Source organism: Myxine glutinosa, chromosome 4 (genome assembly GCF_964187855.1).
Source record: "Myxine glutinosa chromosome 4, kmMyxGlut1.1, whole genome shotgun sequence".
Classification (NCBI taxonomy): Eukaryota; Metazoa; Chordata; class Myxini; order Myxiniformes; family Myxinidae; genus Myxine; species Myxine glutinosa.
Window position 1 is genome coordinate 171,829,567 of NC_136264.1, and position 16,232 is coordinate 171,845,798.

Here is a 16,232-nt window from a genome sequence, read left to right on the forward strand (position 1 = left end):
CAATGACGGGGGTAGAAATCGCGACACGGGGTTTGGAAAAGCCGGCGACCGATGAGGTAGAGGGAATTTTATTAAAGCCAACGGTCGTCGAGGTGAGTACAGAAAAAGCGGAAGTGGGCATTGAAATTGAAGAGATGACGGAGGTAGCCCGGGTATTGCAGGGAGAAATGGAATATGTGCAAAGTCCCTGCTCACATCACGATGCTGTGCTTAATCCAAATGGAAGTTTGCAGGTTTTGGTGCAGGGAGGAAGAAGAACCCCTAAGGTGAGACGTGCTGTTGTGTATTGTGCTGGGAGATTTTGTAAGAGGATGTTTGGCGACAAAATAATTTTCACGCGCTTGGGATCGAGGAGGCATCCGGGCGTTGGTGAAGGGTTCCGTGTGAGTGGAAATGGCACGCGTGGGAGGAAAAAGTGTGCGTCGGCGAGTGGGTGTGTTATAAAGTGTGGGAGTGAAACCGAGTGCGAGAGAGAATGCACGTCGGGGTGTACGGAGTGTGACACGAATAGTGAGTTGGTGATGGCGCAGGTGCGAGAGGGCACATCGGAGCGCGAGTGTGAAACCGAGTGCGAGCGAGAATGCACGTCGGGGTGTACGAAGTGTGACACGGAGAGTAAGGTGGTGGTGGAACGTGTGCGAGGAAGCACACCTGAGTTGGTGGTAGCGCGGGTGTGGGAGATCCCATGTGAGCGCGTTAGTGGGTGGATGCAAGAGTGCACGCCCATGGTGAGTGTTACGGAGGACGTAACGGAGGAGAGGTGTGCGCAAGAGTGTGCGCGAGAGGTGTGGTTTGTAACAGGGAGTGCGTTGGTGGAATGTACGGACGGCGTTGGATCGCCGGGTTTTGTGAGGGTGAAAGGGGTAGCGTATGCATGTGAGCATGCAAGTGAAGCATCGACGGTAACCGGGTTAGCGGTTAGGGCGACGGATAGCCGATGCGAGCACTCGGGGCGCGGGGTGCTTTGTTGGATGCAGGGCCCGGTGCGGATCGAAGCTGCGTCGCTTCTCTTCGAAGCGTCGTTGCCAATTCGGGCTTGGCCCCGCCCCGCACGGTCGAGTCCAGGCCTTGGCGGGCGAGGCGACCGGTCCGGTTCAAGGGCGAGTGGGAGGAAGCGGAACGGTGCCCCCTCGTGGGGACGGGGTTCCGACCGGGGGAGATTGAGCCATCGGGCCCGGGACCGCAAGGTGCCGCGCCGAGATGGTGCGTGGAACCTCGGTCCGACCAATCCACCTCCCTTGAACCGAAAGCCGGACGGATTCAACCTGCAGGCGACCAAACCACCCGAATTCATTGCTCGGCTTAACGAAGCCGAGTTTAATGATGTCACGACGCACCGAGGCTAGGATATAGTGGACTGTGATGATGGTGATAGTGATAGTGATAGTGATTTGATACGAAATTTATAATAGTGGGTAGAATTGGCAGTAAATGGCAAATTTTTGAATTGGTTGGAATTTGGACGAGCGAAATTGATAGTAGGACCTCCCCGATGTGGTGGGATGGCAAATCCACCATCCCTCACAGGGTGGGGCAAATGCGCTATAGTTTATGGGGTTGATGGCAGTGAAAACTAGCCCGGGTGGGTTAGGATATATCGTGTGTAGGGATCTAGCGAAGATGACATTAGGTAACGTTAAGGTTAGTTAGTGACTGATACCTATAGTGGGGACGCAGGTAGATTAGCGTGGATGATAATGACGTGGGAGCGCAATAGTTTAAAGGGACGACTGGGAAGCGCAAGTTTCAGAGGGGAGTAGTTAGCTGAGATGATGCCGTGTGTTTGAAGATTGAACAGGTGTGATTGCACAGGTGTGCAACTGAGCAGGTGAATGGAGCAGTGTATGAGGGAGTAGTGGTGATTGCGTGTTGTGCTGACCAAATGGTCCAGGAAGAAAGGAGGGTGCAGGCGGCACCAGGTGTGAGGGCACAGGTGTGCGACAACAGGTGTATGTGGCTGTGTGGAATAATGGTAGTGTGGAATAAATGGAGTATTGGGATGGATGGTCGTGGAGTGAGTATGGTGGAAATTGTGGAGTGGAGTGGATGGTGCGAAGGCGTGAATGGGGGAAGAGTGGACCCCCATCACGGATACCCGGGGCGGGTAGAGTAAGTGTTAGGTAGAGGGTACAGGTAAATTGTGGTTGGATATTGGCATCTGTGGTGCGGGTGAAAGAATGGTTTTTGGATGGGTGCATTAGTGTTGTGGAAATGGCTGGGCGTGTAGCCTGTTAGTGTGTGTAGTTGGTTTGGGCACTCCACCACTGTGAGGATGTCGGCCAGGTGAGGCTGCAGGTGGGCTCTGGGAGCCGGTAGTTGTTGTGGATGGGGCCCGAGGATCCGGAGGACGGACCCGGGTAGCCCAGTGCCAGAGAGGGCACCGAGTGGGGAGAGCGCCAGAGGGCCTTCCCCAGGTAGATAGGTTAGGGTAAGGAGCAGGTAAGCTCGGAGGCAACTGCAGTGGTGGAGGTGTGCAGGTGGGTAGACCTGCTGGGAGAGCTACACGTCGCAGCCCAGAAATTGTGCGAGGGCACCGGGAGATGAATCGGGGGAGTGAGACCCCAAATTGAGAGGCACCACAGTTTGGGCAATGGGAATTGGTTTTTAGAACCCATAGTGTAAGTTGGCCAATGGATTGGCAGGGAGAGACCCCGGGTAGTGTAAAGTGTGTTAAAATCATTTAGAAAGTAGTTAGGATAAAGTCTCCTCGCACCATCTGCATCCACTCACCTGAGGTGACAGGTACTCTGCACCATGCCATGTTTAATTATTTTTACTGTGCAAATGTTGGATGGTGAGACGCATCATGATGTGGGTGTGACATTGTGCTTGATGTTCCATCTCTTCCTCCTTATGAGGATTGATGATGAATTTGGTGATGGCAAATTTTGAAGTAGAGGGATTGTGGAGACGAATTTGGTATAGGGGAAATATGGGGAAGACGTGACAGTAGTGACGAATTTGTAAATGGGTAGATTTTGTACATATGGGGTAAGGGCAAGGGTAGTGTAGGTGACAGGGGGGTGACGTACGGTAGGGACGAGTTTTTCTCACTTCGCTCTCCGTACGCACTTCACCCTGCATTGCCTTTATTGACGTGTACCCTTGTGACCTTACCCCTCGCTCAATTGTCTTCCCCCCTTTTGTCTCCCACTTGAGGACCTGTGCGCCATTGGGTGCCGAGGGGAGCGTGCGTGAGGTGGCCATTGTGCGCACGAGATTCCCAGAACCAACATGCATTGCGTTGATGTACCACTTTATGGACCCCTGTTCTGCGGCCAAGTACCACTTGATGGACCCCAGGTTCTGGGGCAGGGCACCTCTGTTGGAGACCGGCCATAGTGGCCAGGGAATCTTGCTTGCGGACCTCGGTAAGGTGGCACCTATGCCAAACAGGTGGACCACCCTTAGTTGGCCCCTGTTGCCCTAAATAAAAATGGACACGGTTTGTGCTTTTTATATTTCCAAGTAGGCCGCATGAAGCCAGAAGACGTCGGGAAGAACATCGGCCCAGCAGAGAAAGAGAAGACCACCACCAGTTGTTTTGTTGTGTTTATTATAAACCGTGGTGACTGTGCACCGAGTGGTGCTTTTGGTGCGTTGTGGTGCTTTTGGTGCTTTGTGGTGCTTTTGGTGCTTTTGGGTGCTTTGGTGGTATTGGTACTGGTGCATCGATGCAATGCGTGCTGTCGCCTCCCTCCCAACAGGAATTTCTTTTTCTTGTTCCCTAAAAAGAAAAAAAAAACACAGGTCCTGGGTTGCGTTGTAAATAAGAAATAACGTCATTGTAAATAATGCTCCCCACCGTAAATGTATAGTTTGAGAATAATTTCGTAATTCGGTTAGCTGTGGGCTTGAGTCTGTTAGACAGGGTGCAATGCAATAGGGGGACATACTTATTTGTGTTTTAAGATTGTCACACTCAGGGTCAGGTTAATTGTAGAGGGAATTACACCTACGTGTCACACTAAGTTAAAGTTTTGTAGGCCCGAGCACGGGCCTGAAGAAAGGAGGGTGCAGTGTAACGGTTTTGAGAAGTGTAACGGTTTTTGGGAAGTGTAACAATTTTGGAGGAAGTGTAACGAATGTGAAAAGTATGGTTTTGTGGTGTGTAACACCCTCGTAATGTAAATAATGGTCGCAGCCGTCCTAGTTAATTCCATGAAACTTACACACAGGCCACGATATATCTTTTTAAATAGTGTATTATTTTCCTTATTCCATGTAGGCTAAATATGTGTTTCCCACTAGATTGACTCTGCATTGTATCAAACGAAATAAGCGTAGGCCCTTTCAATTTCCCCAATCATATCCGCTCTCCCAAAGTTCCTTTCAAAAGCGGTGCGAGTGGCGTTCAATCCCGCAAGCCGCCATTGCCCATGTGCTCATCTCGGAGAAGAGGGGGGGTAGGAGCCGCCAACTCACAGGCGTGGCACGTCGTCATGATGAAAAGGAGTAATCGGACAGCCCTAACAGCCAACCAGCACCGCGGTTAGCGACCCGGTAGGCGTGCCCTCGCAGCCGGCGGCTTGATTCCGCCCGGAGTAATAAAAGCGGCTGGAAGGGACTGCTTCAGCAGATGAGCGAAGATGTGACGTACGAAAGGAGCAGTGAGCGGTGAGATGCGAGACGCTCCAAGCCAAAGAGGAGAGGTACTCGGAGAGGAAACCAGCTAAGGAGAGATGCGCTGAAAGGAGGGAGACGGCTCCACCAGAAGGAGAGGAGCAGGTGTGACCGAGCCAGCGTGTGACGTCTAGAGCATCGGCAGCGGATACGCGACGGAGGGTTTTCCCGCCAAAAACGCGAGGAATTGAGAGCTGCTGCCTCCGACCCTGCCTCCCTCTCCAGCAATCCACCTCAAGCCATACCTGCCTGCAATATCCCCCGTGTAAGTGTGAACGTTGTCTGTCCTAATCGTTGTCCTGGGGTTAAGTAAATTGAATAGTTTAAGCTAACGATGCACTGTGTGACTGCTTCTTCCATCCATTGCTGTAAATAATTTTGGTCGCTCTTTCTTTTTGCTTGTGTGTGTATAATAAATCTGTTCTTCCTCCGTACTCTGTCTTCTTCTCTTTTTCCTTCTCTTTCGGTCGCTTTAGAGGTTTCCCGATTGAATATCTGTGGTGCGATCTGGTCAACGTCGGGTGGAATCGGGCCAATTGGGGATCCTGTAACGGTCGCGGTTGGACCATCCGCTCGGCCCATCATAACATCTAAACCGCGTCTGTAACAATATATATATATATATATATATATATATATATATATATATATATATATATATATATACATATATATATATATACATATATATATATACATATATATATATATATATATCTATATATATAAAGTAGAGTTGGCCTCTGTGTCTGTATCCTGATCTATGTATGATCTCTAAGATCTCGAGAACCCGTGGACGGATTTGCGAGCGGAAAGTACTGTTCGACTCGGGATGGTCCCAGGAATGTCACGGAGACATAAACATTTAAAAAATTTCGGGTTTTAAAATTAGCGTATTATTAGCACTAGCAGAAGAGAGAGGGATTCGAAGGGAGGGAGCGCAGCGCTTCTAGCGCTTCTGACTACAGCACACCTTAAAATTAAAAAAACTTCGGGTCTACAATCTCTAAGATCTCGAGAACCCGTGGACGGATTTGCGAGCGGAAAGTACTGTTCGACTCGGGATGGTCCCAGGAATGTCACGGAGACATAAACATTTATAATCACTTGCTAGCGAATAAATAATAACGCATAAATACCTTTCAGCAGCGCGTAAAATAATCTTTCGTTTCAAGTCACTCTCACAAATAGCTTTCCGGAAATGACGGGTCGAAGTGGTCGAGCTGTTAGCATGACGCCTTATCTTTTCAGAGTCCGGGGTTCGAATCACCCCTCTGACATTTATTTTTCGCTTTTATCACGTCCTTTCCCGCACAATTTTTGGGACAGATCCCGTTGAGTGTTTTATTAAAGTTATTGTTTTGTCATTTTCTTATTGTTTTCATGTTTATTTGGCTTGAAACAAAAAAATTATGCCGCCGTTAGGCGTTATGACATCCGATCATAATGCAGCTAATTAGCTTCTAAAAACCAAGAGTCTGCCGTCTATCTCATATCAAGTTTTAAAGTGTGTCTTACTTTGCATAATTATAGATTCTGCCAATTTCTGGTGTCGACAACCACAGACTAACGTCTACCAGTGTCACGTTTGTTTTAATTTGCATAATTTAAAAAGCCGCGTACAAACTCACTACCGTCCATCTAATCTCAAGTTTTTAAGTGTGTTTTACTTTGCATAATTATAGATTCTGCAAATTTCTGGTGTCGACAACCACAGACTAACGTCTACCAGCCCGCATACAACACCACTACCGTCTACCGGACCGCCTGCAACCCCACTACCATTAACCAGCCCGCCGGCAACCCCACTACCATCTACCAGGCCACCTACAACACCGGTAACAGGTGAGTTAACAATATTAACTTCCAAAATATGTTAAGTGTTCAAGTTTTTGTAAATTTGCATCATTTAACAAGCCGCAATTTTACATTGTCAATTAAACCACCCAACCCCACTACCGTCTACTAGCCCGCCTACCAGTGTTCACAATAATCATAATTTTTAGAATTATGTATCCCGATAACGTCTGCCAGCCCGCATACACTCTCCACTACGCCCAGTTTTGACTTGCGCATTTTTTTTTTTACTACGCCGCTGAACTATTGTTGCTATAATCTCTGCTTAACTTAAGGCAGTTAAATTTAACATTTATGGTTATTGTTCACTTCAGATATGCCAAGAAAGAGGCCAGCTCTCGGACGCAATACGGCTGCCGCCAAAAGATTCCGTGCTGCGCGGGAAGCAGAACAGCCAGAGCAACGGCAAGTACGACTTGATGCAACTCGCCGTCGCAGCGCCGCAGCTCTACAGGCAGAAGAGCCAGAGCAACGGCAAGTACGACTTGATGCAAATCGCCGTCGCCACGCCGCAGCTCTACAGGTAGAAGAGCCAGAGCAACGGCAAGTACGACTTGATGCAAATCGCCGTCGCCACGCCGCAGCTCTACAGGTAGAAGAGCCAGAGCAACGGCAAGTACGACTTGATGCAAATCGCCGTCGCCACGCCGCAGCTCTACAGGTAGAAGAGCCAGAGCAACGGCAAGTACGACTTGATGCAAATCGCCGGAGCAGTGCCGCAGCTCTACAGGCAGAAGAGCCAGAGCAACGGGAAGTACGACTTGAGGCAACTCGCCGTCGCAGTGCCGCTGCTCTACAGGCAGAAGAGCCACAGCCACGCCAAGTACGACTTGATGAAGACCGCCGTCGCCACGCCACAGCTCTACAGGCAGAAGAGACACAGCAACGGCAAGTACGACTGCAAGTTTGCCAACAGCATCGAGCAGAAAGTGTCAACCAGTGGGATAGAGCCGCCTTCAACTACGATGAACTACGGTCAACTACCACGATGGCCATCCAAACGCAAGCAAATAGGCAATACGAGACAGCTGAACAGCAAGTCCAGCGACTGGAGACGAATAACATATCAACTTCACAAGCACGAGCCAGTGAGACCGTCGGGCAACACCGTCACTCCAATAGCATGGCCTTCACCTATGACCGCGGTAACCCAGTGAATTTTGCAAATGTTGGACAAATGAACGACAAGTGCAGGCATTGTGCAGCTATGAAGTTTAATGGAGAGACAAAAGGGGTGTGCTGCAGTGATGGCAAAGTCATCCTTACCCCTTACCCAGCCCTACCACCATTTCTCAATGAGCTCATCTCTGGTACAGATGCCACCAGCAGGCACTTCCTTGCCAACATCAGAAGGTACAATGGATCATTTGCGATGACAAGCTTTGGTCACAAAGACGCAGCAGTCCAGGGTTGGAACCCCAGCTTCCGCATTCAGGGCCAGGCCTTTCATCGCATTGGTTCCTTGCTACCACCTGAGGAGGGTCAGCCTAAGTTCCTACAAGTCTACTTCCTGGACTCTCATGCTGATGAACTGACAGCCAGGAACCACAGCAGCCTTAATCCACATATTCTTAGGAATCTTACCATCTGGTTTCATGACAACAATCACCTGATCCGACAACTCAAGACAGCTCATGATGTTCTTGCTGAGGGAAGCAACAATGAAGAGAGGCAGATCATCATCAGGGAGGACAAGAGGCCACACGGAGAGCATGCCCGTCGCTACAATGCCCAGTCAGCACCAGAAGTGGCCATCCTGATGGACAATGAGCCTACAAATCCCCGAGACATAGTCCTCAGGCTTCGAGATGGTGAACTCAAGAGGATCAGCGAGCTGCATGCATCCTATGATTCACTCCAGTACCCAATCATCTTCCCGTATGGCACAGACGGATACAGTGTGTATCTACAGGCCCGAACTGCTGCAGGACAGGATGGAGGGCGCAAGGTCAGCCAGCTTCAATACTACAGCTACCACCTCATGGTAAGAGAGGGCAACCACCTACTGCAAATGGGACGCCTCTTTCAGCAATTTCTGGTGGACATGTACTGCAAGATAGAAACTGAGAGATTGGGCTGGATCCGTCGTGAGCAGAAGACCTTGCGCGCTGATGACTATGTGAGCCTGCGTGACAGCCTGTTTGCTGGTGATGGAGATCCACACAATGTGGGACAAAGCGTTGTACTCCCAGCAACATACACTGGTGGCCCCCGCTGGATGCATGAAAAACAGAGCGATGCCATGGCCTATGTCCGCCGTTTTGGAAAGCCTGACTTCTTCATAACCATGACCACCAACCCCAAATGGACTGAAATTCAGGAAAACCTGCAGCCAGGACAAGAGGCACAAAACCGCCCTGACATCATAGCTCGGGTCTTTCGTCAAAAGCAAAAGAAGCTCATGGAACTACTCAAACGTGGAGCTTTCGGCAAGATGCAAGCCTTCCTGTACACCATTGAGTACCAGAAGCGTGGTCTCCCTCATGCACATATCCTTCTGTGGCTTGCTCCCGAGAGCAAGGTCAGACCTGATGACATTGACCTGGTGATCAGTGCTGAGATTCCCGACAAGGAGATAGATCCGGAACTGCACAAGATGGTCATGGCTCATATGATCCATGGCCCATGTGGACATCTCAATCAGAACAGTCCTTGCATGAGGGACCGCAAGTGCGCCAAGGATTTTCCAAAGCCATTCTTGCAGAGCACAGAGCAAGGAAATGACTGCTACCCCAAGTATCGGCGTCTCAAGCCAGAGGATGGTGGTCACATTGGGGAGATCAACATGCACCAGCTGGGAAGACAATTGGAGCAAGTGGTCAGCAACCAGTGGGTGGTACCATACAACCCACTCCTCCTCCGCCAATTCAACAGCCACATCAATGTTGAGATATGCTCCAGCATTAGTAGCATCAAGTACATAACCAAGTATGTGACCAAGGGGACTGACCAGGCTGTCTTTCAACTGCAGCGCATCGGGGCTGGAGACTGTCCAGTGGACGAAGTCACTCAGTTCCAGAATGCTCGCTATGTGGGTAGCAGTGAGGCAGTATGGAGGATCCTGGAGCACCCCATATCTCAGCACTTTCCCCCTGTTGTGGGACTTGCCGTGCACCTAGAGAATGGTCAGAGAGTCTACTTTAATGCTGAAAATGCCCTGGAAAGGGCACAGAGACCACCGCCAGCCACCACACTCACTGCTTTCTTTGATCTCTGCAGCCTTGATGATTTCGCCAAGACACTCAAGTACCATGAGGTGCCACAGTACTACACCTGGGATAAGTCAAGCAAGAAGTGGACCAGGCGCAAGCAAGGAGGCGTGGTTGTTAGAGGAGATTTTACTGTCCACGAAGTTTCAGCTATTGGCCGCATGTACAGCATCAGTCCACGGCAAGGCGACTGCTACTACGTTCGCCTCCTTCTGACTGACATATGTGGTCCCACTTCCTTCAATGCCCTGAGAAGTGTAGATGGTCAAGAATTGTCCTTCCGTGAAGCATGCCTGGCAAGAGGACTCTTGGAAAATGACCAGCATCTTCACCTTGCTATGGAGGAAGCAGGAATCAGCCAGTCAGCATCAAACCTCAGGAGCCTATTGGCCATCATTCTCACCAGCTGCTTCCCCAGCAATCCACGTGCACTCTGGGAGGACTTTCGTAACCTGCTATCCGAAGACTACCTATTCCAGCACCGTCGCCATATTGGTAATGTTGCGGCTTGCTACAATGATGAGGTTTACAACCTGGCACTCTGCGCACTTGAGGACAAGGTGTTGCTGATGGGTGGCAGTGTTCTCAGTTCGTATGACTTCCCAATACCACAGAGGGGCACAGATGAGAGGCTCGCAAGGGAGTACTTCAGAGAGGTAGATTATGACCAAGATCAGTTGACAATTCAGGCCAATGATCTCCATGAACAGCTGACTGATGACCAGCGTGATGTCTACAATGCAGTCCTTCAACTGGTCGAACAAGGTAGCGTCAACAGTGGCATGAGGCACAGTAACATAATCTTCTTGGATGCGCCAGGTGGCACAGGCAAGAGTTTCGTCATCAATGCCATCCTCAAACATATCCGATCCCAAGGAAAGATCGCCCTTGCAACTGCATCCAGTGGCATTGCTGCAACACTGCTCCAGGGTGGGCGGACACTACACAGCACATTCAAAATTCCACTTGACGCCCACACCAAGGAGCAAGCAACATGTGGCATCAAGCGTGGCACAGCCTTGGCCAGGGTCATAAACGATGCAGCTGTCATCATTGTGGACGAAGCACCAATGACCCACAAATCAGCGTATGAAGCTGTAGACCGCACTTTACAGGACATAACAGGCGTGCACAGACCCATGGGAGGCATACCCACGCTGCTCTGTGGAGATTTCCGCCAGATCTTGCCTGTGGTCAAGAGGGGCACAAGGGCCAACATTGTGAATGCCAGTCTAAAAACTTCCGACCTCTGGCGTCATGTGACTGTCAAACACCTAACAAGGAACATGCGAACGCATTTGTCTGGGGATCAAGGGGCAGCTGACTTTTCCAAAATGCTCCTGGAAGTTGGCAATGGACAGATCCCATTAACAGCTGCACCAGACACCATCACAATCCCTACTGGGCTGGGGAAGGTTGTGAAGACATTGGAGGAGCTCAAGGCTGATGTGTACCCATGTTTGATTGCCAATGCTCACAATCATGAGTGGCTGGCTGAGCGAGCAATTCTCTCTCCTCTGAACACCAATGTGCGTAAGCTCAATACCTGGCTCATGTCTGAGTTTCCTGGTGAGGAGAGAAGGTACAAGTCTGTTGACAGTGCCATCTGTGATGATGAGGCAGTCACCTACCCCGTTGAACTGCTCAACTCCATTGAGCTGTCAGGAATGCCGCCACACATTCTGATTCTCAAGATCGGTGTCCCAATCATGATACTCCGAAACATGGAGCCACCAAAGACCACCAATGGCACTCGCTGCTTTGTCACCCGCCTTCATGCCAATGTTATCGAGGCCACCATTTCCTGTGGGCCATACAAAAGTGAAGTCATCCTTCTGCCCAGAATACCTCTTATGCCATCAGATTCAGAGCTGCCTTTCCAGTTTCGTCGCCTCCAGTTTCCATGCAAGCCATGTTTTTCTATAACAATCAACAAATCACAAGGTCAGACATTCAAGGCCATTGGAGTGGACCTGTCCGTGCCATGCTTCACCCATGGTCAGCTGTATGTGGCGGCCTCTCGCACTTCCAGCAAAGAAAAACTTACCATCTTGGCACCCGACAGTAAAACGCGGAACGTTGTTTACACAGAGGCCCTGCAGAACTGATATATTGACTACAGGAGGTGCCAGGCGTTGCTCGGGAGAGGGCAAGGGAGTATTCTATGTGTCTTTTGCCAGCCCCACTCCATAATTATGGATTGCGATATGTATCAAACCAGCCCGCCGACAGACACCATCTATCGTCTACCAGCCCACCTCCAACCCCACTAACGTCTAGCAGCCAGCCTAGAACACAGCTACTGCCGACAACCTTACTACCGTCTACCAGAACGCCTACAACCCAAATAACAGGTGAGTTAAAAACATTTACTCATTAATGTAAAGTAACCCACTGGCCCAAAGTAACCCACTCCCGTGCAAAGCCGGGTACCTCTATATATATAAAGTAGAGTTGGCCTCTGTGTCTGTATCCTGATCTATGTATGTGTCTATGTATGTATGTGTCTACAATCTCTAAGATCTCGAGAACCCGTGGACGGATTTGCGAGCGGCAAGTACTGTTCGACTCGGGATGGTCCCAGGAATGTCACGGAGACATAAAATTTAAAAAATTTCGGGTTTTAAAATTAGCGTATTACGCATAATTAGCACTAGCAGAAGAGAGAGGGATTCGAAGGGAGGGAGCGCAGCGCTTCTAGCGCTTCTGACTACAGCACACCTTAAAATTAAAAAAACTTCGGGTTTTAAAATTAGTGTGTTACGCGTAATTAGCGCTAGCAGAAGAGGGAGGGAATCTAAGGGAGGGAGCGCAGTGCTCCCTCCAGCGCTTCTGTTAGCGTAATTAGCGTATTTCGGAACGTTAATTTTTCAACTTCATTATTCGGAATCAGTACGTCCCAGAGAACCTTCGTAACGTTAATTTTTCAACTTCATCCGATTGACATGGGACCAACGGCATGTGACAAAGAGTGAAACATACAGGCTACATTTATTTGACGACAATGAGTTCCGACTTCCGACCTCGGTGGGATGACAGGCTGAGTCAACCCCCCTGGTGTGAAGGGGGAGGAGGAGGGGAGGGGGAAGAGAAGGGGAGGGGAACGAGGGGGAAGGGGATGGGAGGGGGGAGGGGGGGAGGGGGAAGGGGGAGGGGGAGGGGGAAGGGGGAGGGGAGGGGGAAGGGGAAGGGGGGGAGGGGGAGGGGAGGGGAAAGGGGGGGGAGGGGGAGGGGAGGGGCCCTTCTTCCCCTGGGCACCCCCGCACCCTTCCCTCCCCCCTTCCCCTCCCCCCTCCCCCCCCTTCCCCCTCCCCCCCATTCCCCTCCCCTCCTCTTCCCCCTCCCCTCCTCTTCCCCCTCCCCTCCTCCTCCCACTCCCGTGCAAAGCCGGGTACCTCTGCTAGTACATATATATATATACATATATATATATATACATACATATATATATATATACATATATATATATATATATATATGTATATATATATATATATATATATATATATATGTATATATATATATATATATATATATATATATATATATATATATATATATATATATATATTGTTGCGGATATGGGATTTGTATCCATCCATATCCGCTTGTAAATATTCCCCTATTTCCTCAATACTTCCCAACTATCCCCAATCCCCCATTTTTCTGTAAACAACACTCTGTAGACCCGACCTCCCCTATTTCCCCCATTAAATGTCGTGCCTAGGTTCACCGCATCTCATGTAAGACAACTATAGGACATCTTGCTAGTTATTCTTAGTCTATGTCAGTTAAGGACTCGTTTCCATTAATTCTGACCCTTCGTTGCACCAGAATGTGATTGTATGGCACCGTTAGGAAGTTTAGGACCTCCCAATACCTCCCCGCAGCTCTTCCTCACGGTTCAGCAACAACAACAACAACAACAGCAATGGCAGCGGCGTGCACAGGGAGTGCGCGTCCTCACTCCGGCTTGGTTGGTAGGGGGTGTTGGGAGGGCACGAGGCCTTCCCAACGAGCCGCCATCGAACATGTGCTCGACGGGGTTACCAAATAGGGGCTCCCTGTCAGCTCCTCGTCAAGGGCGGAGCCCGGTAACCCCCGCACCCAATGGAAGCGGCGGACCGGCCCCAGGGGGGCGGAGCCAACCAGCCGAGGGCGTGTCACTCCCCGCTGAGCATGCGCAGGAAGAGGGAGGTGACGTCAGATGCGCGCTGAGCTTGGAGCAAGCAAGACGTACCCTCCGAGCGCTGTGAGGCCTCCCCGCATCTTCTGGACTGGACCGTGCTTTATCCTGTCCCCGAGCCAAGGTGCACCTTGTGCCATCGAACTACCTGTCCCTCCCTGCCATCAATCCCTGTGTAAGTCAGCCTTGTTCCGTTTGTCTTTGGTCTGTCTGGGCTAAGATAAGACGGTAATTAAGTGCCCATCTCTTCTGTGTCTTTACCTCACTCTGCCTTGTAATCTACCCCTTTTCTCCACCACTGTAATTATACCCTCCTCCGGAGGTCTTGAGAACTGTACCCCTTGCGTCGTTTCCTCTTTCCCAGTCGTCGTGTCCTTTCTATCATTGATTTGGCATAGCGCGATTTGGTCAACGTCTGGGTGGAATCGGGGTCTAGTCGGGGAATAACTGTTCGGTCGCGGCAATACCACCGCTCGGTAAATAACATCTAAACCGCGTCCGTAACAATTGGTGTCGGGAGTGAGATACGGACCTGAAGCGCGCTTAACGCGCTCAAAATTACAAGTAACCGAAATTTGATTTTGTTTTACAAAAAACCCGAATTTTGAAAGTCGCGCTATGGGAGATCAAGACGGCTGGGTTCCGGTAGAGGAGAGTGAGGCAGGGTCGATCCAGGACCAAATTGAGGGACATGAGGAGAGCGAAGCAGTGAGGGCGGCAGGTTCGCAAAATGGCGTCCTCGCGCACGAGGTTACGGGCGCGCAAAATGGCGCCTCGCACATGGCCACGGCGACCGCGCCCGCGACCGTAGCAGCGCCGCTGGTGGATTTGAACCTTTTTTTTATACAAATGAAGGCCCTTATGGACAAGAATAGCGAAGAAATGGAAAGCAGAATGATGGGGGTAATGGGGAACCGGATGGATGCTCAGAGTGAGCAAATGAGGGCTGATAGTGAGCGATTGGGGGGCAGAATGGGGGGCAAAATGGGAGAAATGGGGGAACGGCTAGAAGCTAAATTAGAAGGGTTAGACAATGGGATAGAAGGGGTGAAACATGGGTTAACGGGGGTAGAAAACAGAATGGCCGCTCAAGAGAATCAAATAGAAGGGGTGAAACATGGGTTAACCGGGGTAGAAAACAGAATGGCCGCTCAAGAGAATCAAATGGAAGGGATGAAAAAGGGGTTAGAGGGGTTAGAAAACAGTATGGAAGGCAAATTGAGGGACATGAGGGACCAAGCGGAAAGGGAAGTTAAAAAAATGGGGCAGCAGATAGAGGGGGTCAGAATGGGGGTAGAAACTAAATTGGATGCTCACAGGGAGGAAATGGAGCAGATGAGGGTGGCATCTGGGCAGGAGATGCAAGTGATGGGAGAAGAGATCAGAAGAGGTGTGAGTGAGGAGGTCGGAGGAGTGCGCGAGGAGGTGAGGGACTGTAAGGAGTGCATGGAGAAGGAGGTGAGAAAGGGGACTGTAAAATTGCAAGGTGGTATAGAGGAGTTGACGCTGGGAGTAGAACAGCTGACAGTGGGACAAAAGGAGTTGGGGGACCAGGTAAAGAAGAACACAGCGGTAATAGAGGGATTAAAATCAACACAGAAGGAGATGAAAAAGGACGTAGGGGTAATTAAAAAAGAGTGTCAGACGGTACATGAGGACCTGACGAGGAAAATGAACAAGGTGGTAGAGGTGATGGAGGTTAAAGAGCGGGAGGTGCGGGAGCACATAGAAAAACATAAGGTGGAGTTAGAGGAAGAACTTAAGGGGGCGCACGAGGAGATGAAGGAGGTGAAGCAGAAATTAGAAGAAGTGGAAGAAGGGGTGAGCGAAATTAAGAAGCGACGGAGAGAGGATAAGAAAGAGATAAAAGAGGAAGTAAAAGAATTGGTCCAAAGTCTGTGTTCGGATCGTGATGATGTGCTCATTAACCGGATGAGGGATTCGCAGGTGACGGAGGAGAAGCGAAGAGAAAGAGGACCCGGTGTAAGTGGTGACCAATATGGTCGTGCGTATGATGCGGTGATTTAATAAACTTGGGGGTCGAGATGGACCCGGGTGTTCGTGAGAGGCCGTTGGTGAAGTGTGCGGCAGGTCTGGTGTGCGAAAAAGGAGGTGTGCGAGAATGTCCGACCATGGGGTGTGTGAGGAAAAAGTGCATGCCAAGGAGTGAGCGTGCCGTCAAGAGTGAGTTGGTTGTAGCGCGTGTGCGAGGGAGCACATGGAAGCGCGTAGTGAGGAGTGTTACAGAGGATGTAACGGAAGAATGCACGCCTGTGGTGAGTGTTACAGAGGATGTAATGGGAGAGGATGCGCGAGCAAGGTGTGTAACGGACGGGTGCATGGGGAAAGAGTGCGCT

The 16,232-nt window shown here is 50.2% G+C and overlaps 1 protein-coding gene across 1 annotated transcript; it reads left to right on the forward strand.

Moving 5' to 3' along the window:
* Nucleotides 1–5,624: 5,624 nt before the first annotated feature.
* LOC137425758 (uncharacterized) lies at nucleotides 5,625–11,797 on the forward strand. Its single transcript, XM_078775335.1, has 2 exons — nucleotides 5,625–6,468; nucleotides 6,795–11,797. The coding sequence occupies exon 2, from the start codon at nucleotides 6,797–6,799 to the stop codon at nucleotides 11,795–11,797; it is 5,001 nt and encodes a 1,666-aa protein (XP_078631461.1). The 5' UTR covers nucleotides 5,625–6,468; nucleotides 6,795–6,796.
* The last annotated feature ends 4,435 nt before the right edge of the window (nucleotides 11,798–16,232 follow it).

Excerpts from the sequence above, each read along its gene's own strand:
- LOC137425758 (XM_078775335.1), top strand. The coding sequence starts at position 6,797 with ATGCCAAGAAAGAGGCCAGCTCTCGGACGCAATACGGCTGCCGCCAAA.